This window comes from Dermacentor silvarum, chromosome 3, assembly GCF_013339745.2.
Source record: "Dermacentor silvarum isolate Dsil-2018 chromosome 3, BIME_Dsil_1.4, whole genome shotgun sequence".
Classification (NCBI taxonomy): Eukaryota; Metazoa; Arthropoda; class Arachnida; order Ixodida; family Ixodidae; genus Dermacentor; species Dermacentor silvarum.
Window position 1 is genome coordinate 91356721 of NC_051156.1, and position 24127 is coordinate 91380847.

General features: G+C 45.2%; 1 protein-coding gene across 7 annotated transcripts in view; it reads left to right on the forward strand.

The window, feature by feature from the left end:
* The window catches only part of LOC119444551 (ras guanine nucleotide exchange factor E-like), a 77420-nt gene that overhangs the window by 42121 nt on the left and 11172 nt on the right, over window positions 1-24127 (forward strand). For 4 of the 7 annotated variants that reach the window (XM_049663429.1, XM_037708930.2, XM_049663427.1 and 1 more), the window contains one exon: window positions 20922-20986. The exons of 2 other annotated variants lie outside the window; for them this stretch is intronic. In XM_049663429.1, coding sequence (XP_049519386.1) covers window positions 20941-20986 — 46 coding nt within the window. In that variant the 5' untranslated portion in view covers window positions 20922-20940. Of the gene's footprint in view, window positions 1-8447; window positions 8516-20921; window positions 20987-24127 lie in introns of those variants that run through there. One more of the 7 variants, XM_049663428.1, reaches the window with a different exon arrangement.

A 24127-nucleotide genomic window follows, 5' to 3' on the forward strand; every position in this document is an offset into this window, starting at 1 on the left:
TCTTGTTTCCTGCTTCGGAGCCTAGGTGTTCTCATCAATCACGCCATCGGTTTCGTGATAGTTGCTTTTTGTAGCGCCAAGCACGCACAGTGATGCATTTAGCCAAAGCGCGGGCTTCGTGTTGCAAAGGGTTACGATGAGCCTATGTTCCGTCTGGCGGCTCTGCGCCCATAGGTTGAGAAGGTGTAGGTCACGGGTCGGTTGGTCCTCATTCACTGTCGCAGAAATTCTTGAGTCGCGTAAAATTGTTTCTAAGGTGGATATGGCAGTCATTCCATCAAGTGTCATTGCTCTGTCATCGCCGCGGTTCTTGCCCCAATCAGTTGATTGATTGATTGATTGATTGATTGATTGATTATTGTGGTTTATTGGCGCAAGGGCCAGATGTGGCCAAAGAGCGCCAAGACGATGGTAATGGCTTGTTAATGGTATATGAATAGTCAATTATATGAACATTAGATGTGACATGGCTGTAAAGGGGCCTAAAAACAGTCGCTGTAAAGTGCGTAAAATCTATACGTAATAAGATTATGGCAATGACTAATGATGTGTACTGTAGACATGAACAATGCTTTGCGAGAGAATGATACGACACAAAATATCACAGATGCAAGAATTGGCCAGAAGCACTGCCCCAATCAGTTACGCGTATATTGCGATGAAGTTTCTTCGTGTATTTAGTATGTATGCCAATCGATACGGGTCACTACTCACTGGCCCATGTGTGTGACTCAGCCGCCCATGCAGGAGATCCAAGACCAAAGCCACACTCTTAGCACGGTAACGTTTACTAAAGGGGGTATATTCTCACAAATTTGTGCACCTATAAAGAAAAGTTACACAGTAACCTTTATTTAAGTAACCTTTAATAAAGGGCATACTCTCACAAATTTGTAACCTATAAGTTGGACATAAAATTGTAACCTTTATTTAAGTAACGTTTAATAAAGGGGCATATTCTCACAATTTTGTGCACCTATAAAAAAAAAGACTACGTGTCCTATACTAAAGGTTACTATATAGTAACCTTTAGTGTAGGTACACGTAGCCTTAATGTATGTAACATTTATTGTAGACATACAGTCTTGCAAGGCTTCACACGTGCGTCCTTCGGCGCATGTCCATGAATTTAGGACATTGGTTCTTCGGCCAACCACCAAATTTAACCGCAATGCACTAGCGTAACTCACTGAGCAGAACTTCATAAAAAATCTATTTAAAGTGATCGGCCGAATTTTTACAACTTTCGGTTGCCACTCGCTTCTGAAAATATAGGCATTTAAGGCACTTAGTCATAACTTCTCTGCTGCGTTATATTAGCGCTTTGGTCAAGGTTAAAGCACTGCTATAATTCAGCAGGGAAATTACGACTAAGTGTTATAAAAGCTTATGTTATCGGAAAAATGTATCCTTTCGACGTAGCTAACGGAAAGTTGTTGAACTTCGGCTGATCTTCCGAAATACAATTTTTCTGAAAACGCTGCTCAGTGAGTTACGCTAGTGCCCTGCAGTGAAGTTCAATGGGTGGCCAAAAGAGCAATGTGCAAAATTCATGTGCATGCGCAGAAGGACGCGCGGGTGACAACGTGCAAGACTGGATGCCTATACGAAAGATTACAAAAAAAAAAGGTTCCTAAAAATGGCCGCAGGGGTTATGCCCGAATTTCTTGGACATGACTCATTGTCGAAAACTAAAAGATATTCAGGACTAGAGACAAAATGACATTTTATTGCTGTGAAAACTTCATAGCGGCGACAGACAGCATTTGGACGATAATTAATACACTTGGAGACAACATTTTACTAATTAGCATTTTTCATTTCTTTGGGGACATGTAATTGCATATTGAAGGCAGCCAGTACTGAAAGAATACCGATTTGCCATAATTGTACCTGGCACCAATTTAGAGAAATTGAATCTGCAATGAAGTACGTTGCTGTTTCAGTTATTCTTTCTGCACAACCTGCAGCAAAATTATGTAAATATCTCAGCTAGAACAGCAATATATTTTATGGCATGTTTGCTGCAAAATTCTGTAAATATCTCAACTGGAACAGCAATGCATTTTATGGCACGTTCGAAGTATGTGTTTTTGAGACTATTCAGTGGCAGAATGCTTCCAGCAACCGGATATGGAGTGCTGATTGACCAGCTCTGCCGTTAACCACGATTGTTTATTTACATGCTAATCAGTCAAACATTGGTAATATTCGTACTAATGATTATTGCTGAAATTCCGTTGCCATGACTATAAAACTTGTTCCGCAGAAATCAACATTTCGTCTCAAATTCCCTTTTTTTAATATTCAAGGACAGACTGGTTAACAACGTGTAAAACTTTGCCACCTTGCTATTTTACAGCGCAGGTCATTTACACAAGGCAGCTTCCAGGAATTAGTATAATGCACGATGCATCAAGACAGTTGTACCTATTTAAATAAGCTGGCACATACTTGGTAATTTTGGATTAAATGTGCAAGACACAAAATAATTAATGAAATACACAGTATGTTGCTTTTGTATAGGTGAATGCATCGTATACAGGTTCGTCCCACAACATATTTCTTTCCTGCGGGTCATGTTGAAATTTTTTTGCAAAAAGTATCATGTCGTCATCCCATGATAGTGAGATTTCTAATAATTATATTTTGCACACGTGGAAAGTATATCTGAAAAGGTGGCACATTTCAATTATAGAGCAGCACCCACATTCTGGCAGTGATGTGAGTAGCAGCTGTGAGAAGGAAAGCTGACACAAAACATTTTGTGAAAATGTCATGATTACTTTATTTGCATATACAAAACAAGGTAACTCAAAGCTTTCCCTTCACAAGCAAAATTACATTTTGCCTTGGTCTGTTTTCTTCTTCACGACCATGAAGCAATAATGAAAAAACATCTGAGTACCGCGCTCCCTGGCAACACAAATTTCAACGGCATCACGAGGAATGGGGCAAAAAAAGAGAAATGTTGAAGGTTCGTGTACAATATGTTCAAATACAAATACATAGAAGTTTTAGACTTCCACGAGGAGGACCATCTCATCCCTGTTGCGAGCACAATCATGTCTCTTTGGTGCTTCTATGTCAGTTTCTAATTCTCCGATCTCCTTGCTGTGTAGTGGAGCCTACAACGACAAAAAAGTAATCTTACAATCTCATAGTTACTTGTTAGCGTCCCCTGCAAACAACAGCTATTACCATGTAATGAAAGAGACATAAATAAACCACAAACAGATTAAAAACTACCACAGAACAAATAATTAAACACGCCTAAGGTGAATATACTCTTCTGTCTAGGAAATGTCGGTAACAATAAAAATTAAAGAATAAAAAACTGAACAAAAATGAATTCTCAAGTCAGTTCGTACTCGCCTCCAGTACAAGTGAAGTCTTGTGGACCCTGGCATAAAACACTTTCGTGTTAAAAGAAAGCGCTGTGGCCTCAGTTGCAGTGTACAAGTAAGCCTGATTACGAAGCATCTTTCTCGCCCTGCGGATTAGTTATTCGCCCTGCTCTACGCTTTGATTCTGTCGGTCGTCGAGATTTTACAGTACTCTAGCGTGCGCCCACGTGCGACTTTCAGCGTGCGCCCGCTGTTAGTGGGTGTCGCGTTTCAGGAGAATATAAAACAAACGCGAATATAGGGAACATTGATACACAAGGAAATAATAAAAAAATATTGGGTACAAGTATACACTCAATCACCATAATGCATCCGCTTTTAGTTTTTGTGCAGGTACACAAGTCTATGTTTTATACCACAGCCTAAAGTGCGTGCAGCGGCAGCGGGGAGCTTTCCATCACATTGAACTGTAGTGATCATTCAAGCCACAACATCGTTTGCCACAATATTCTCCGATGTATGTTCAGTTCCTGTTGCTTCCTTTTAGATTATAATGGCACGTATGCAGTAGAGATCAGTGACGAATGAATTGCTGCGGTCTCTCTTGAGCATACGCTCGTGCAAGATTGAAATTTCTTTTTTACATCGTGAAACCAAAGATCCCCACTGGCGTCAATAAAATATTAATTTAGTCCAACCTGTTCATTCCCTCGGCCGCACAACATATCGTATAGGTTAGTCCCGGCTAAAAACACCACATCAGGATCGCAATACGACACAATAATAAGTAAACTTCCAATCCATACTGTAGGTCCCCTAAGCCACGAATGCCAACTCGTTTAGAGGTTACAACCTAAAGATTACAAGACATTTGGCGTTGCAGTAACCTTTAAAATAGACGCTTCGGCTCATGTAACCTCTAGCCGCGACGGAAATTCACGAAAACACAAAGATCAAATTTTTTTAGTCACCCCGTAACCTTTATTTTATAAGTTACTCGCAATTATAGGTTAACATAAACGTTACCGTGCTAAGAGTGCACTAGTGGTGTCGCTCTTGGGCGTATCAGGTGTTACTCTTGGGCGTGGCAGGTATCACGCACGGGACCTTACTTGGTAACTTGTGGAGTTACATACCACGGATGTCGCAAGAGCGACACCACTGAACGCGCCTTCCTCGACTGCAAGCAGGGCGAGCTATTTTGGGGGACGTCCTACAAACAGATATTTTTAAAAATTAATCCGCCCTTCCCGCACCGGCAACAGGAGGGCACGCTAGCTTGTCGTACCCTCAAAATTGGGTGTCGCGTTCCCTGGGCTCGGGGTTCGCTGCCCTTCGTTGACGATAGGCTTCAATAAGACGGGCTTTTAACGTCGGATCCACTGCCTGCTGCTGTAACCAAGCCTGGGCTTGGGCTGCCTTGAACGCAGGATCCGCACGGTGAGCGCGAGCCAGCTCCCGGTATGTCGTTTCTCGTCGAAAGCGGCCTGTTCCGCCGCCGACCGAACAGCGCGTCGCCTTCCCTTTCGTTTCCCGAGCGTGCACTGAAAAGGAGACCCGACGCAACGCGCGAGAGGCCCTTTCCTCCCCTTGCCCTTCCCCGGGCGTGCCCGCTCCTTATTGGGTGCTCCGTCACGTGTTGTGGGTGCGCGCCTCACGTGTTTCACCAGCGGTCTATTATTAGGCTCTCGCGCTGTTTTCCTTAACTTGCGCGAGGATTGCGCGAGACGGGTTTTTTGCGGTCACACCTCCAACGGCACCGACACTTGTGAGGCAATACAAGCTTCGCTTGAAAAGGGAAGATTTTGTACGTAGCGGGCATTCGAAAGGTGCATGCACTTGCTCGCGGCCTTGCTGCACCACTACAGATACGATACTTGGCTGTTTTCGACCTTCATAGGCAACATCGCACTGTGATTCGTGTTGCAGTATATGACATAGCATTCCACAATATATAGGCAGTAACGCCTGTCGTGCTTTGAGAAGGCACATACAGTTATTGTGCACTGATAAAACGAGGCTAAACGCGCTCAAGTATCCTGGTAATTGTGTCTTGGGATAAAAAAAATGAGAGTTCCGTTTGTGAGTCGGGGAGCACCTTTCTCTTTATAGTTAGCCAATCCGTGTGATACGGTAGTGAGCGTCTGATGACTGCCGCTTGTTCGTGCTCGCAGTACGCAGTGTTCGAGTTAGGGCCCAGGCTGGGAAACACAGCAGACACCCGGCGCCCGTAGGAATTATCAAACCACGTGAAAACGTGATGATTAAGTAAATGACAATCGGTCAGAGCAAGTAGCGTTTCTTCCAAAAGGTTTTACAAATTTAGCGAGGGTTTTCTTTTCATCGATGTAACTTGTATTAGTGTAAACGAATGACTTGGAAATGAATCGAACCAGTTGTAATGGAATTTGGCTGTGTGCACAGTATCGCAGAGCAAACAAGTGACGCTGTGGCCGACCCGAATGCTCCAAATCTGGAGCTAGCACTGTTTGGTTGCTTTTGGATGTGTTGCAAGCGAATAAACTGACAATTCACCGCGCTGAATGAGAGAACATAATCTTCTGCTTACACCGCTAAACTAAAGCATGAAATCGAAACTATAGGTCGCCTCGCGGCGTAACAAGTGTCATGATTAATTTCACACCTTCCGAGCTAGATATCGTTTCTGCTACCGGTGCCTGCGGACTAAAGTGCAATAGCGAGAATATTCCTGCTGCTTAAGGCACTAGTAACGCTAATGCTGGGACATAAAATTAAACGAATTAAACCAAATTAAGCTTCAGCGCACATCCGCAATTTATTAAAGCGCCTGTATAAAACAATGTGGTTGATCCCTCTTATATAGGAATCGGTATAGAACACGAAAGTGAAACGTGTCTTCACAGAAGTAGTGTAATGTTTATTGCACATTGATATATAATGTCTATTGGTGTTTTGTGGCTAAAGCGCCCTTAGGCGTTGATGCACCCACGCTGACGCCTGGTGGCACGTCTCCTCCATCACGACTACCAACGTCGATGACCATGAGCAACCGTCGTGCATATGGAAGCTGCACTACGCTGCACACGCTAGCACAACGCGAAAGACGAAGCACGTAACTGACACACTAATACAACGCGCAAGACAAAGCACGTAACTGAATCGTCACCGAGTCAAATCAGCGCGTACAGCGCGTCGTAATTGCAGCCTCCGCTATCAACTTCAGAAACATTTTCAGAGCTAATTGCGGAGGCCACGCTCCGCTGTGCTGAGTACGGTGAACGCCACCTAGGTGGCGTTGGTAGTGCTTCTTGATGCCAGCGTCCCTTCGAATGCTGGCATCGAGGCGTCGTAGTGCTGAGACCACCGAAGCGTTCACTGTCGGTGCGCGTTAGTGTCATAATGCAGTACTTCTCTTTTCTGCTCGTAGGCGGCGGCACCGCCCCGAGCAAGAGCGCGGGTACACGGAGGAGTGTTAGATATATAAGGCGCGTCTGTGTAGCTCTCTGCAAATGCGTTTGTGGCGCAATGGGTTAAACGCTCGGCGATCTATCATCGCGGACCGAGAGGTCGTGGGTTCGATTTCCAAATTTTGCATGTTTGTGGAACTTTTTCTTCTGGTTTCTTTCTTTGTATTATGTTCTATGACGTATTTCCGTGACGGAAATACGTCAGTGAAGTCTTGGTGGACCCCGGCATAAAACACTTTCGTGTTAAAATAGCCTCCGCGATTTGAAACGCTAGCAGCATATTTAAAATATATAAAAAGAACGCAACGGACTACTCGCTGGGAATAAAAAAGTCATCCATAGCGAAGTGTTTCGAACAAGCCACACTAGTGAGTGTCAGTCACTTTTTAACGCGATAGCGTTAAGGGCCACATGTCGCAGAAAATCCGGCGTCGGCACCGGTGTCGGCGTCCGTCGCTGAGAAAATCATCCCCGACCGCGCAGGCCCTCCACGTGGTGCAAGGTTTTGGTGAACAAAAATTGAGTTTCTCACACTGAAATCCGTCAGAAAAAATGCTAAAGTACCACTTAACCACAACCGACAGAAATGGTGGCGTCGGACTGTAATTTGAATGTGCGAGAAAACCTAATTCTGTTACGAGGAAACTCAAACACAACGCCCTTTTCCAGCCTTTCTACCATACCAACAGCGGCGCGCTCGGGTACTTGCGAATATGCTATTCAGATGGCGCTCGCATCCTCGGCAGGTCAAATTGGGACTTCGCCTGCCTAATGCCTTCTGTACGCACACGCGCGTCGGGGCAATAGCAAAGAATTAATAGAATAAAAAAGGTGCTAGAGCCTTCACATTTTAATCATCATCATCAGCCAATATTTATGTCCACTGCAGGACGAAGGCATCTTCCTGTGATCTACAATTACCCCCGTCTTGCGGTAGCTGATTTCAACTTGTGCTAGCAAATTTCCTTACTTCATCACGCCACCTAGTTTTCTGCCGTCCACGACTGCGCTTCCCTTCTCTTGCTATTCACTCTCTAACTCTAATGGTCCACCGATTATCCATCCTACGCATTACATGGCCTGCCCAGCTCCATTGTTTCTGCTTAATGTTAATTAGAATATCAGCTATTCCCGCTTGTTCTCTGATCCACACCGCTCTCTTCCTGACTGTTAACGTTAGTCCTAACATTTTTCGCTCCATCGTTCTTTGCGCGGTCCTTAACTTGTTCTCGAGCTTCTTTGTTAACCTCCAAGTTTCTGCCCCATTTGTTACCACCGGTAGAGTGCAATGAATAATGATTGTACACTTTTCTTTTCAACGACAGTGGTGAGCTCCAAGTCAGGATTTGGCAATGCCTGCCGTATGCACTCCAACCCAATTTTATTCTTCTGTAAATTTCTTTCTCATCGTCAGGGTCCCCTGTGAGTAATTGACCTAGATAAACGTACTCCTTCACACACTCTAGAGGCTCACTGGTGATCCTGAATTCTTGTTCCCTTGCCAGGCTATTGGACATTATGTTTGTCTTCTCCACATGAATCTTCAACCCCACTCTTACACTTTCCCGGTTAAGGTCTTCAATCGTTTGTTGTAATTCAACCCCATTGTTGCTCAATAGGACAATGTCATCTGCAAACCGAAGGTTGCTGAGATATTCGCCGTTGATCCTCACTCTTAAGCCTTCCCAGTCTAAGAGCTTGAATACTTCTAAGCATGCAGTGAATAGCATCGGAGAGATTGTGGTTTCTTGGCTGACCCCTTTCTTGATAGGTATCTTTCCACTTTTTTTGTGGAGAACCAAGGTTGCTGTGCAATCTTCGTAGATGTTTGCCAAGATATTCACGTATGTCTCCTGTACTCCTTGATTACGCAATGGCTCTATGACTACTGGTATCTCTACTGAATCAAATGCTTTTTAATAATCTATGAAAGCCATATAGATAGGTTGATTGTACTCCGCAGATTTCTCACTTACCTGATTGACGACATGTATATGATCCATCGTAGAATATCCCTTTCTGAAGCCAGCCTGTTCTCTTGGTTGACTGAAGTGAAGTGCTGCCCTGATTCTATTGGAAATTATCTTGGGGAATATTTTATACAATACTGAAAGCAAGCTAATGGGTCTGCAATTTTTCAATTATTGAACGTCTCGATTCTTATGAATGAGTATAATATTGGCGTTATTCCAGCTTTCTGGTACACTAGAAGTTCTGAGGAATTGCGTATAAAGTGCCGCAAGCTTTTCAAGCATGATATCTGCTCTATATTTGATTAAATCGACTGTTATTCCATCTTCTCCAGCAGCTTTTCCCCTGGTCATGTCTTTCATGGCCCTTCTAACTTCATCGCTAGTTATAGAAGGAGCCTCTGTATCCTGTTCATCACTACGTCGAATGAAAGTAGCTTGGCTGCTCTGGGCACTGTACCGGTCAGTGTAGAATGCTTCCGCTGATTTTACTATGTGATCTAAATTGCTGATGATATTACCCTGCTTATATTTCAGAGCATATATTTTGCCTTGTCCTATGCCAAGTTTTCTTCTCACTCATTTCATACTGCGTCCCTATTTTACTGCTTCCTCAATATTTTCCACGTTATAAATTCTGATACCCCTTACTTTCTTGTTGATCAGTTTCGACAGTTCAACGAATTCCATCTGATCTCTCGAGTTTGACACTTTCATGTTTTGCCGTTTCTTTATTGGGTCCTTGGTTACTTGGGAGAGCTTACCTACTGGTTGCCTTGGTGCCTTACCTCCCACTTCAATTGCTGCTTCTGAGATCAGCCTAGTTACGGTTTCATTCATTACCTCTATGTTGTCTTCATCTTCCTGTTCTAAAGCTGCATATTTGTGAGTGAGCACCAGCCTGAATTGGTCTGCTTTGACCCTTACTGCGTGTTGGTTTAATATTTTAATATTAGACGACTTATATCGCGCTTGGAAATACATCTTCGCAGCAGTGCATTTCTGTTTAAAAGTGAAGTCGACTTTAAGGGGATCGGCGTAAGCTTGGTTTTTGCAAGCTGGCTTTCCCACGTTCTCTGTTGCAGTGAAGACCACTGAAAGAAAAATGCGATGCGAACGGGGCCCGATAACGCTACCGCGTTCCGCTCTTAAAGGCGAAGCTTAAGCGCCTTCTAATTTTTCCAAATGCGTAAATTCCTTAGGCATGTCACTCTCCGTTACGCAGCATCTGCTACTATCGGGAAACGATGAATAACTGTCTCTTCACGGAGATGACACGCCATAATGGTACACAGCAAAATTATTTCGACATCGGTTCTTTTTTTTTCGGGCTCGTGCGCAGCGCCATCACGACGATTTCAGAACTACGAGGCAGCGCTGCAGCGCACGCTGCATGTGGGAACCTGCGGCTGAACCTTTATCGACTGGTTCTTTGCGCGGGCGACAAGGGATGAGCATTTAGTTGGAAGCATCAGCAGCTCAGCAACCGAGATACGTAACAGATGTTTAGAATATTGGTCGAAGAAAAGCTGGGAAGAGATTGATACGACCGGATCTGTTACAGACATACGTAGCGGTACAAGGTAGATATCGAGGGGAAAAAAGATTAAGGAGGTGTACACAAATGCTAGATAAAAATGGCGCAGTTTCACACGAAAGGCGAAGCATCAATTGCGATAGCAAATTAGTAGAGAGCTATACGGTGTAAGGATAGTAGTTTTATCAGCTGTATAAACTTGGAGATGCCGCAACACCAGCAACGTGCAGAACTGTTGTCGACGCCGTCGGCGTTTTGCCCGCCATCGCACCTAACGCGCGCGGCGTTGGTGACTGTTGCCGGTGCCCCTGGGGGCGGCTCGGAGGTTTTCGGCGATATCAGAACGGGACACTCGTCGAGCAGCATCGGAAGTCTTTACCACCTTCTCGCCTCGCAACATTTTTATATACCTACGCATTTGGTGCCGCAGCTAAACGTCGCCTCCCCTCCCTGCCTCGCGTCCCCCCACGGCCTATCGCACGACGGGAGAAGTCGCGTTTGCTCTCTATATACAGCGATTGTAAAGGAGGAAAGAGATGTTTATTTCTGCAGCTCTTCAGGGAGCACGGCGCCGAACGCGCGTTTGCTCTCCAGCGCGTGTTCGCTCCCCGTTAAGCACGCGTCCCTCGCGCGCTTTCACTCGCATATACAGCCTACGGCGCGCGGCGACGATTTCATCGCCGTTGACGTCACACGGAACTTTAAGGCGACGCGGATGGCAGAAATCCGCTTTAAGTGTCCATATAATTGCTATCGCAATAAATATATGTATACCATGGCTGATTAAATAAAGCAGACTAGGTGATTGGTGCCCCGCCACTGTCCCGTTTCAAAGGGCACCCAATAAATCATCATCATCTTCATCGTCATCATCGCGAATAGGCACCATTTTGAAGATGCGCTTTACTGTGATGAATGTCAATATTGACATTCCACTAAATCGTCTGCATTACCGAGAACTAACCAAATGATTTATTTAAGTTACCAGAGAGGAAGAACCTGTACCAGAAGGACTTGACAATTGGAGCCACTTGTATACCTGCATATCAAACACTTCTAAAGCTTCTACTTCAGCTAAGAATTGAGCGGCAGTAATAAATATATCTTAAAATTGTAGATATCACCGTATTCTGTGGGAAAGCAGGCAGTAGAGAAAAAAAGAGCAATTGTGGTCTAATGATTGCAGCATTCGGCTTCTATGCTGGAAGGCAGTGTTCATCCCACGATGTGTGACACATTTGTTTATAGACCTACACAACGGTGCTACGTCACGAAAGTGTCGTGGCGCTGTCGTCGGAATTTAGTTTCACTTGGTAGGCACTCCAAGGTAAATACACCTTGTAGCGAAGCTTCCATAGAAGCCCATACGTTCAAAACATGGCGGCTCATCAGCGGTTCGTGGGGCTTAGCGCCATCTGTGTGAGGAGGGAACACTTCCGGTGGAAGAAAAAAATAATTCGACGTCATATCCGTTAAAAACAGAAGTGATGTCATTTTGTTTATATAAGCGCGAAATTTGTTTTTGGAGGCCTGCCATTAGAGCTGTATATTGAAATGCCCCGCCATTCGACTTGATGGGCGTTCCGAGCTTTCAGCGCGGAAAGCGATGCAGGAAAAGGTCAGCCGTAGGGGTGTTGAAATCGCATCGCTGCACAGAACATACTTTCTTTGGAGGCCGACGAACGCTTTGGGCGTAGATTGCGTAGAGTGCTCGTCCTTTCGTCGGACGCCAAGCTCGTCGGCCAGCGCTGTGGCACGAAAACAACTGAAGTAAACAAGTATCTGACGGTCGTAACTCACAACTTTTGATTGCGCAGGTTAAGAAACAATAAAACTACCCGCGTCGCCTAATTCAGACAAACGTCGACATGCAAAGCAACAAAACATGTGAAGGGGGCGTATTGTAACAGGTGAACTTTACGAGCGCGCCATTCCACGGATTGCATTGCGTCATTGCATTGCGAGTGATAGCGGCGTCAACGCCCGCCGCTATCGACAGGTGCTTCACGGTGGGCGCTGAAAAAGGTATTTATTGATAATGATAAAGTAAAATAGAGTTGTATCTTGTTTTCTCGCCATGCGTATGTAAAATGGATTAGGACTTTTATTTTTCTTGAGTGAATCTAAGTGCACCTCGCTTTAATTTAAAAAAAAAACGCTTTTTTTCTTTCCCAGTGTTTATTCCCTCCAAACATAGTCGCGCTTCAATCGCTGCTCCCATAACCACCCTTGCTGATGTCGGGGACAATTGGATCTGAACCGCGTTTCGCCCGAAGCTTCGGCACCTATGTGAATCGACCTTGGGCACGTGCTCCGCCGCCGAGCCGCCGCCCGTGTCGCGCCTACCACAGCAGCCACTGGGTTTCGCAGGTGGTTGTGCGGTTCCATCTGTGAGCTCTTTATTCTATGATTTTACAATGAAAGAAACGCAGTATGTGGACGAGCTGAGTTGAGGACGAGCTGAATACGAGAGAGACGAGCTTGCGAAGTACGCAAGAAGCTAATTAAGTTTTCATAGGTTTCCTGTTGATGAAAACCGTCGCAAGCAATGGGCCACCGCGGTAAAAAGCGAAAGTTGGATTCTCATACCAGGTCATCCATTGCGCGCAAAACATTTCGTAACCGTTAAGCTTCTCTTTTATTTTGATTGGCGTGCATTAGCCAACCAATATATACGATCGTTATTAGCGTGTCATTACAATTTCTTGCCGCACTGTGAGAAAGCTAGATTAGGATTAGCTTTGAATGTAGCTCGAGCGAGCAGATGCCCCACAAAGCACGTCACTTTCGAATTCGTTTTCAACTCAAGGAATTCAGCCACCAGCAGTGTAGATATCCTATCACACGTTCACATACACACGCAGCGCGGTTACAGCTGCGTTTATTGCAGTGTCGATGTCATAAACAAGTCTAAACGTGTCAATTAAATTTCGAGCGCGAAACAAAATGTACAGTGTTAGTACAGAGTTGGAGCGATCGGACGGCCGCGTACAACAGCTAGCTCACAACAGCCAGTTCAGCTAGCTCACACAGGCGGCGTCGTTGTAGGGCCAGTACTTCGCCGGTCCCATCACCGAGGCGATCGCTTCTATCACCGCTCACGGCGACGTAGAAATCAGCTACAGCTTGTCCCTAACATGAAATAGTGCTTAACAGAAAAAAATATATCGAATTTGCGCGTGTTTCGTAAAGCAGCGCCCAGTACTAAACAACTGGCGCGATCGGGACCAACGATACGACGGCATTTCGTCTCGCAGACGGAAACCAAGCACCGGCCGTCTCAGCGAGGCGGCTCGGCTGGTTTGCAAGTACTACGTTTACTGCGTTACGTTTTCTATTCGCACCAACGACACCGAAAAAAAGCAAGTCATTTAAGCCCACGTCAATAGTGTTGTCAAAAATAAGCACACTATGATGAGCAGCAGGCCAGGTCGCAAGCGCTTTCGGCCGTCACTGCGGCAGTCAGCGAGCTAGGCCTAGCTTATCGTTCGGCCGTATCCCGATGGGGGCGAAATGCAAAAACATGCACTGGGTGCACATTAAAGAACCTCACGTAGTCAAACTTAATCCGGCGCCCCAACTACTGTGTGCTTCATAATGAAATCGTGGTTTTAGCTCCCCCACCCCATTAAAAAATGTGGTTGATCCCTCTTATATAGGAATCGGTATAGAACACGAAAGTGAAACGTGTCTTCACAGAAGTAGTGTAATGTTTATTGCACATTGATATATAATGTCTATTGGTGTTTTGTGGCTAAAGCGCCCTTAGGCGTTGATGCACCCACGCTGACGCCTGGTGGCACGTCTCCTCCATCACGACTACCAACGTCGATGACCATGAGCAACCGTCGTGCATATGGAAGCTGCACTACGCTTCACACGCTAGCACAACGCGAAATACGAAGCACGTAACTGACACACTAATACAACGCGCAAGACAAAGCACGTAACTGAATCGTCACCGAGTCAAATCAGCGCGTACAGCGCGTCGTAATTGCAGCCTCCGCGATCAACTTCAGAAACATTTTCAGAGCTAATTGCGGAGGCCACGCTCCGCTGTGCTGAGTACGGTGAACGCCACCTAGGTGGCGTTGGTAGTGCTTCTTGATGCCAGCGTCCCTTCGAATGCTGGCATCGAGGCGTCGTAGTGCTGAGACCACCGAAGCGTTCACTGTCGGTGCGCGTTAGTGTCATAATGCAGTACTTCTCTTTTCTGCTCGTAGGCGGCGGCACCGCCCCGAGCAAGAGCGCGGGTACACGGAGGAGTGTTAGATATATAAGGCGCGTCTGTGTAGCTCTCCGCAAATGCGTTTGTGGGGCAATGGGTTAAACGCTCGGCAATCTATCGTCGCGGACCGAGAGGTCGTGGGTTCGGTTTCCAAATTTTGCATGTTTGTGGAACTTTTTCTTCTGGTTTCTTTCTTTGTATTATGTTCGTGTACATTGTAAGCTGACGTATTTCCGTGACGGAAATACGTCAGTGAAGTCTTGGTGGACCCCGGCATAAAACACTTTCGTGTTAAAATAAATGCGCCATTGGCGCGTGCGGATGGCGCGGTGGCGGCGAACGTGGGCGGAGGCTACGTGACGTCGCTATAGGGCCTAAAATATATCGACGGTGCCTACCGCTATTTACAAACATGGTGTAGGTCTATACGATGATCAACACGAGAACAAGGTGAGAGCAGGAGCATCTGTTTACAGCACTATATGCAGACTTCATTTACTTTAAGGTTATCTAACAAAAAACTCGTGGTGTGTAAGGAGCGTAAGCGATTGAGTCACAGTTCGCAAAATCCCAAAAAGAGAGGAAAGGCAAGAAATTATCGCTTTGATAAATGAGAGTCTAAAGATCGGCCCATGACGCATGCGCGCGTAGCTGTTGAGACGTCGCCATCATCACAATTTGAGCGTGCTGTGGCATACTTAGGCCCGTATTCACAAACGGAACTTACCCTAAACTTATGATTTAAGTAGCCTGTCGATGCTTAACTCATTTCATAGACAAATCTTGTACTTAAGGTAAACTTTAATCGACACTTGAGCGCCGGAAAGTAAAGTACAGCCATTTGCAACATTAAGGGCGACTTTCGCTACTCTCGCCTAGCAAGCAAGATGGCCGACCGTCCTCGCCGACTTTACCAATTTCGCCGGATGTGTGCACGATATTACGGAGGACTGACGGATACAGCGTCCCTTTTCTTGTTCTCGACCACGCTGCGATGGCACGAAACGAGCTCGAGGAGCACGGTGCGTTCTTCGTCAGAAAAGTTTGTTTTCTTCGTTTTCCATCGTCCCCGCTGGTTGAAAACACACAACACACACTCTCTACGCGAAAATACTGCAAGTTTTCTGCAACAAACCAAAACAAAAAAAAAGTCGGGATGGCGACACACACAACCGCAGTGGCTGCGAGAACAAATGTGAACTTGTGGCCAGAGGAGTTTGAGTAAAGCGCTTAAACCAAATCGTTATTTGTATTTTGCCCAGCAGAATGCGCGTGCAAGCACAGCAACATTTATATCAGCATTACTCTGTTGAAAAAATTACTTTTTTTTACGACTGAACCGATCGTACACGTAAATTATTTACGTATCCTCCACACCAGACGACATACTTGACCCGAAAAGTATTAATTTCGAAAGTGTTACTTAAGTGTCGTTTTTATAGTACCCTCTTAAATCTTTATTAACACTTCTACTTTTCCCGCATTTATTGAAGCCGTACTTAAGTTCCGTTTGTGTATACGGGCCTTAGAGAGCGCGATTAATTTCTGGCCTAGTTTGCATTGTGATCTTTATTAATCAATGGCTAACTAATATTTTATTGAACATTTCGTTCTTTGCTTACGAGTGTGCGGTATGTCGCAATATAACTGACGATAATAATGTTGCTGTAGTTGCTAGGCAAAAGCGTAGCAAAATGAAATGGAACATTTCTTCGTGTAAATATACGCGCGTTTCACGTTGGTATAACAGAGTGGAGGCTAATTCCTCAATAACACCACCTCTCTAATAACACCTTTTTTCTTGCCAGTACCGCGAAATTATACCCGCCGGGGTGGCTCAGTCAGCTAAGGCGTTGCGCTGCTGAGCACTAGATCGCGGGATCGAATCCCGGCCGCGGCAGCCGCATTTAGATGGAGGCGAAATGCAAGAACGCCCGTGTGCTTGCGTTTTAGTGCACGTTCAAGAACCCCAGGTGGTCAAAATTATTCCGGAGCCCTCCACTACGGCGTGCCTCAAAATCAGAACTGGTTTTGGCACGTAAAACCCCAGAGAGAAGAAGAGAGAACCTCGAAATTACGTTCGTATTAAATTTTTCTTATTCTCATTTCTTAAAATTCTTATTTGGCTACCCAGGTTGCGTCGTCAATAATATTTAATTGTCCAACTTAATAGTAAAAAAATGTTTGTAACAGTTGAAATGTTGGTTAAATTGTTTTAAAAAAACGGGACAGAAAGTAAATACACAACGACAATTTATCACTGCACTTCCGGCACAGAGGAAGTGTCTTCTGCCTGCGTAGCAACTTTCACCATGTTGACGCCAGCTGCGGTGTCAGTGTCGATCTCGAGCTTTCTTTTCGTGAGCCCCATGAATCGCTATTGTTAGGCTGTGGGCTGCAAATCTAGCGATTGGCGACATGTCAAGCAGCGACATCGGGTCCCTCTGCAAGGGGACATGCGAGCGAAGTGGCTGCAGCGCATCGCGCTGTCGCTATCTGATCGGCGCCGGCATATATGCCTTTGTGGCCGTCACTTCACACTGGAGGATTACTACCGCACTATAGCTTCAGAGGTTCGGGTATTCGGCCGAACGCAAGCGTAGGCGGACTGGGCGATTTACCAGATGAACGGAGGCGCAGAAGTGAACCACCTGCACGGTGCAGCCACCTGGTGACACAGAGCTCAACTAGACAAACACATAAGCTGATATCGCAGTAACTAAGTGTATTCAACTTTGCTGCTGGTTTAAATTTTCGGCAGGAGCGTAATCGTGAACACATTCTCTTTTTAAATGTTTGAAATGTTTTACACCTGGTTACAGTAATATTAGCTCTCTGTTTGGCTGGTTAAGCTCTGCGCCACTAGGTGGCTTCACCGTACAGACCACTCACGGTTATGCTAAAGCCCCTTCATTCCAGCTGTAGTAGTGTGGAGGGGCATTAGTTTACGCCTCTTCGCATCAGTCAAAACGCCCAGCTCGCCTGCGGTTGCCGGAACACTAAACACGCTCGGCGATCGCTATGACAGAACGCTCGCAACGCACGCTGCTTGGATAGCTCTCGCTGGGGATCCACGGCCAGGAGGCTAGCGTTGAGATTGGAAAGGCTTCGTGCGCTGGCTCCAAGGCAACCGGAAGTAAACTACACGACGTCACATCATGACGCAGAGCCAGCGAAGGCAGCGCTTAGCCCCGATCAATCGGCGAACGAGTTGAGGAGAAAAAATATCGCTAGGGAATGGGCTGCTTCACTTCAATATTCGTTTCATGTAGGCTCCCTACTTCAATATGAGACGCCTCACTTAAATTGTGGCGCGAAAGTTTTACAGTAGTTGTACCCTACGTGTCTACAAAATGTGTCCAAACCGTATCAGGGACCCTCTAAGCAAATTAGCACGCTTTATACCTTATAAGGTGTATAAAATGGAATCACCTCGCCCAGGCCCCCAGTGGCCACATTGCGACACCCGTTTCCAAGAACATTTTACTGAAAATGTGTGACTGTGCTTGTCGTTTTGTGCATTCTTTGGAAATATTTTCAATCAGTTTCCTATAATAAGTAAAACTACTCTACCTTCAAATGTCAGAATAATTCTGTGCTGTGCGTTCTAAGCCTATACTGCGCATACTATATACCTTTTTGTTCGTAGATTTGCTTGTTCTGTGCCGCTCCCGTCTCTAATCCCAAACATTGACTGTATTAATCAATGAAAAATGAACTATCTACAAATTTTAAGACTGGAAAAGTGAAGTTGCATGCAAGACCCGGTATATATTGGCAGTATCGGGCTCACAGATGTGTCCGTATAGTGTGCAGTACAGTGTGCAGTAGTTTCCAGTTGTATATTTCTAGAAGCAAGATTGCAAGGGAATCACATAGAAGCTTTCAATTGTATTGTCTCTATATTTTTCGATTCATATAAAGCGCGACTTCTTTATTGAGCGTGCACGATACGCATCCGACCTCACATGACACAATATGTTTTGAAGCTCGAGGATGCATACAATTCTGGCGCACATTTCTGACGCAAGTATTTCGCAGAATCGTGCCTTTTTTTACTATGACAGCAGTTCACCCATCCATCAACGCCATGAAATACAGGCTATAGGAAATTCTTCGCTTCACTTCGAGCGTCTGTCTTTGTTATGCTGAAAAGTTTTGTAACCACGGCACTGATGCAAGTGCACAGCGTTCATATCAAACGCGCAGGCACAAATGCTAAGCAGATTACTTTCGCGACGTTTTGCTGAGTTACACAGCCTGCTCTAGGAAAACCACCTTGTGTTTTATATGACATATGACACTAGAAGCTAGTGTGAGTAGATTTAGGATGAATTAGAATTAGAATAGTACAGATGAATTAGAATAGTTGAACTTAGCTGAGTCATGTAATCTTGCAGTTCCTTGCCGACAGTTCCGAACAGCGAAATGTTTTCTGAAACTTGGGGTGAAGTTTATTTGCCTGATTTTTTTTCTACTTGGCTACTCTTCTAGAGTAAATCATTCCTGTGCATGTGCTATAAAAGGATCATTTAGGTTCCATTGGCAACGGCTTTCAATGCAGTGTCACCCCTAGCGGTCCATCATGCTGTCCTCTGAGAAAGACGACGATCGGCCCTGCGTATGATCAGAACGATCAGGCCAGGGCGACAACGCTTTGCTCCACTGGTCAGCGACCACTGCGAATAAATGCTCAAACAAAGACAGATGGTCAGCATCTACCAGCTTTCTGAAGTTTCTGACACGGTCATAGGCAATGTCGCAATATATATTTCAACAGAAGAGCTGCTTAAGGGTACGGTCACGCTAGCGGCAAAAACACGGGGCTAAAACGCGCGTCAAAAACGCGCGGCAACGCGTCATGCCGCGCGCGGCAAAAGCGGCAGTAATCGGGGGTTTTGCGGCGTGCAGCGCGAAATTGGTTCGAGACCCATTTCTGCGGAAAATGCCGCGTGCCGCGAGATGAAGAACCAATCAAGAGCGACGAGAGTGATGTCACGGAGCCATCACAACCGGATCGCCGCCGGTCCGCGCCGGGTTTTCAATCTACGATCGTCGTCTCTCCCATGAAACAACGAGCGCTCGCGGTGTTCCTCGCGCGTTCGGAGAGCGCGGGAGATCTTATCGCGCTGCCGCTTGGCGAGATGCGCGTGCCACGGTGGCCTCGCGGCAACTTGCCGCTCGCGGCATGACGCGCGCGTTTTTGCCGCTAGCGTGGTCATACCCTAAGGCCGAGGCTTAACCATGCCGAGGCCGAGCGTTGATCAGTTTTGCGAAGCGTGTGCCAGCCACAGGTGGTTGGAAAGGGGCGAGAGAGGAGGCGCAGAGAGAGAGAAAGAAAGAGAGAGAGACAGAGAGCGAGAGAAATAAATAAATAAAACAAAACGAACTTTCTTGGCGAGGCGGGATTCCAGCCCTGGTACCGTATACACCCACGCTTGCAGAACATGCATTTATGGAAACCATATGGTTGCATCGTACCGACGATTGTAACACAACTTGCTATGGGCGAGAGAAAGAGAAAAATAGAGCGAGAGAGAGAGAGGAAAAGAAGGAGAGAGAGACAGAAAAAACAGTATAAAGTTTCTTGGTGAGGCGGGACCCGAACCCGGGTACTCACGGTCATAAGGCAAGCGTCATAACCACTACACGTTATACACCCACACTTGCAGAGCTCCGCTGTTTCATCAGATTTCACAAGCGTGGAACTGGCTTAATTTTTTTTAATGTAATCACTTCAGAACCTTCCTCATAAGACAAATGTTCAAAGACTTAGAGTACTAGTTCTATTTTTGCTCACCATTACCCCTTTCTTTTTTGTGGCGTGAGCTAGCAGGAATTTATCTAGGTAAACTTATTTCCATACAACAAGGAATTTTTCAGACACTGCCACACGTATAACGAAACATCCGCGTGAAGCGTATGCTTTCATTTCCATTGCAGCTTTGCGTCAACGGTTGGGAAGTGTGTGAAGTCAATGCGAGAGATCTGATTTGATTTTTTTCACTGATGACTTCTTAAAACGATCAGTGTTATTATTAAGTGTTGTCTTGTGCAGTATAATTATTTTTATTGTTACTTTTCACGCATAGTCGTGCTTAATCTTTTTCTATAATCAAGAACCGATGACAAAGACATGTAGCCTGAGTGAAGAGAGAAATAGACATGCAATTTTCCTTTGAACCGGCACAAAAAACAATGTAGTTCTTTTTTGTTATTGTGTTTTGCTTGCAATGGAAGCGCAAGTGAATATGAACAATAGCTAGAAAATGATTTTGTAAAGCGCAAGAACTGTATTTTCTATAATTTTAAATATACAATGCTATCAGTCATTTCTCTGGCGAACAAGAACATTATACAAGCTTTTCTTGGCGGTGACCCGTATTGCAGGACCTTGCCAGTGCTGGGAATGGATGCTAGTTCCCGCCTCATCAGTGTTTTGTTCTTCATTGTGGGTGAGTATTTAAATTTGACGTCCGGAAATTAAGCTTCCAAGTCTTGATGCAGAGACGGTAAAAAGCTAGCAGTAAATCTGTTAGCAACTCCTACAACGCTCCTCACGGAAGTCTCATACCCGCTGTGGTTGCCTAGTGGCTATGGTGTTGAGCTGCTAAGCAAGAGGTCGCGGGATCGAATCCCGGCTACGGCGGCCGCATTTGGATGGGGGTGAAATGCGAAAACACCCGTGAACTTAGATTTAGGTGCCCATTAAAAACACCAGGTGGTCCAAATTATTCCGGAACCCTCCACTACGGCGTGCCTTATAATCAGATCTTGGTTTTGGCACGTAAAACCCCATAATTTAAATAACTGAACTCTCACGAGCGTAGAAATAACTATATATTTGTTTCAAAGTTGTGCGCTCAAAATTGTTCGTAATAAGGGGCAGTCGTGCTAGTTTTGAAGAGCGCTTGATCATGACAACCATGTGGATGGCTTTAGCCGGGTAACCTGCAAAGCCTATATGAACATCAATACCCTTCTTGGTGGAGTGGAGCAGAGGTACACCACGCGGCCTCTAATCTGCAGGTAGTAAGTTCGAATCCTCCTCCAATCCACTACATTTTCAGGCATGAAGTGGAGCCTGACACCGGCAAAAAATATCGCCGAGAGCTAGTGGGGCTATACTAGTTCAGGTGCAACCAAACTAGGAATGCCCACTACGCTTCTACAAAGTCACTCCCTCACCAGAACAGAAATTGGCCTCCCTGGTGCAGTATTCGGCCGCTACCTCCCTCATGACTCCTACAATAACCCATGGCCCTCAGTCCCCAGCGGCTGCGAAGCACTTGACTACGGGAATTGGCCTCCCTGGTCCAGTATTCGGCCGCTACCTCCCTCATGACTCTTACAATTAACCCATGGCCCCCAGTTCCCAGCGGCTGCGAAGCACCTGACTACGGCGGCGGTCAGACCTGCGACGCGGCAGAGGGTGCTAAGAATCTCTCGGTCCGGACAGGACGCCACTCGAAACTAAACCTAGCAACGTTCAACACGCGCACCCTATCGATTGAGACTAGCTTATAGCAGGGCTATTTGAATAATTATCAGGTATTGCCTGGGATATTATTGGCCTTAGTGAAGTTAGATGAACTCGTGAGGCTTATACAGTGCTGACTAACGGCCACGTCCTCTGCTACAGAGGTCTTCCAGGTAAGAGCGAATTCAAAGTAGGATTTATAGTCCATGAGAACATAGTGGGCAACATTGATGAATTTTACAGCATTAATGAGAGGGTACGAGTCGTCGTAATAAAGCTGAATAAGAGGTATAGAATGAAGGTACTACAAGCCTACGCCCCAACCTCAAGTCACGATGATGAAGAAATATAACAGTTTTATGAAGATGTTGCATTAGCAATGAGAAAGGTGCAAACTCGGTATACCGTAGTCAAGGGCGACTTCAATGCAAAAGTGGAGGAAAAGCAGGCTGGTGAGCAAGCAACTGACAACTACGGCATCTATTCGGCATCGAGGAACACTAGAGGAGAGATTTTGGTAGAATTCGCGGAAAGGAATAGGCTCTGAATAATGATTACCTTCTTCAGGAAGCGCACCAACAGGAAGTAGGATCTGGAAAAGCCCTAATGAAGAAACAAGGCATGAAATAGAAAACATACTCTCTGCCGATCCCAGCATAGTGCAGGATGAGAAGTGTTAGGTAGGGTAAAGTGCAGTGACCATAGGTTAGTGAGGCCTAGGATTTCTCTCAATTTGAAGAAACAAAGAATAAAATTAGTCAAGAACAAAGAGGCCAACCTAGACGCAGTAAGTGTAAAAGCAGACCAATTCAGGCTGATGCTCGTAAACAAATATGCAGTTTAGAACAAGAAGATAAAGACAACATAGACGTAATGAACGAAACTGTAAGCAGACTGGTCTCAGAAGCAGTAAGTGCGAGGTGAGGCACCAACGAAACCATTATGTAAGCTCTCCTAAGTTACAAATGACATAATAAAGAAACCGCAAAACATGAAAGTGTGAAACTCGAGAGATCAGATAGAATTCATTGAAGTGTCGAAACTGATCAAAAAGCAGAAAGTAAGGAATATCCTAATTTATAACGTGGAAAAGATTGAGGAAGCAGTAAAAATGGACGTAGCATGAAATCAGTGAGAAGAAAACTTCGCATAGGACGAGGCAAAATGTATGCACTGAGAGATGAGCAAGGTTATATCATCAGCAATTTCTATGACATAGTAAAAGCAGCTCAAGAATTCTATCCTGACCTGTACAGCTCCCAGAGCAGCCAAGCTACGTTCATTCGAAGTAGTGATGAACAACATACAGAGGCTCCTTCTATAACTAGCACTTAAGTTAGAAGGGCCTTGAAAGACATTACCTGAGGAAAAGCTGGTGAAGAAGTTGGATTAACAGTCGATGTAATCAAAGATGGAGGAGATTACATGCTTAAAAAGCTTGCGGCCCTTTAAACGCAATGCCTCACGACTTCAAGTGTACCAGAATGCTGGAAGAACGCTAACATTATACTCATTCATAAGAAGGGAGACGTTAAAGAATTGAAGAACTACAGAACCATTAGCTTGCTTTCAGTTTTGTATAAAATATTCACCAAGATAAATTTCAAAAAATCGGGGCAACACATGACTTCAGCCAACCAAGATAACAGGCTGGCTTCAGGAAGGGATATTCTACGATGGATCATATCCATGTCATCAATCAGGTAATATAAAATCTGCGGAGTACAATCAACCTCTCTAATGGCTTTCATAGATTATGAAAAAGCATTTGATTCAGTAGAGATAGCAGCAGTCATGGAGGCATTAAATGATGAAGTACAGGAGGCATACGTGAATATCTTGGCAAATATCTACAAGGATTGCACAGCAACCTTTGTTCTCCACAAGAAAAGTAAGAAGATAACTATCCATAAAGGCGTCAGGCAAAGAGACGCAATCTCTCCAATGCTATTCACTGCATGCTTAGAAGTATTCAAGATCTTAGACTGGGAAAGCTTAGGAGTGAGGAATAACGGTGAATATCTCGGCAACCTTAGGTTTGCAGATGACATTGTCCTATGCAACAACACAGCAAATGATTGAGGATCTTAACCGAGAAAGTGTAAGAGTGGGGTTG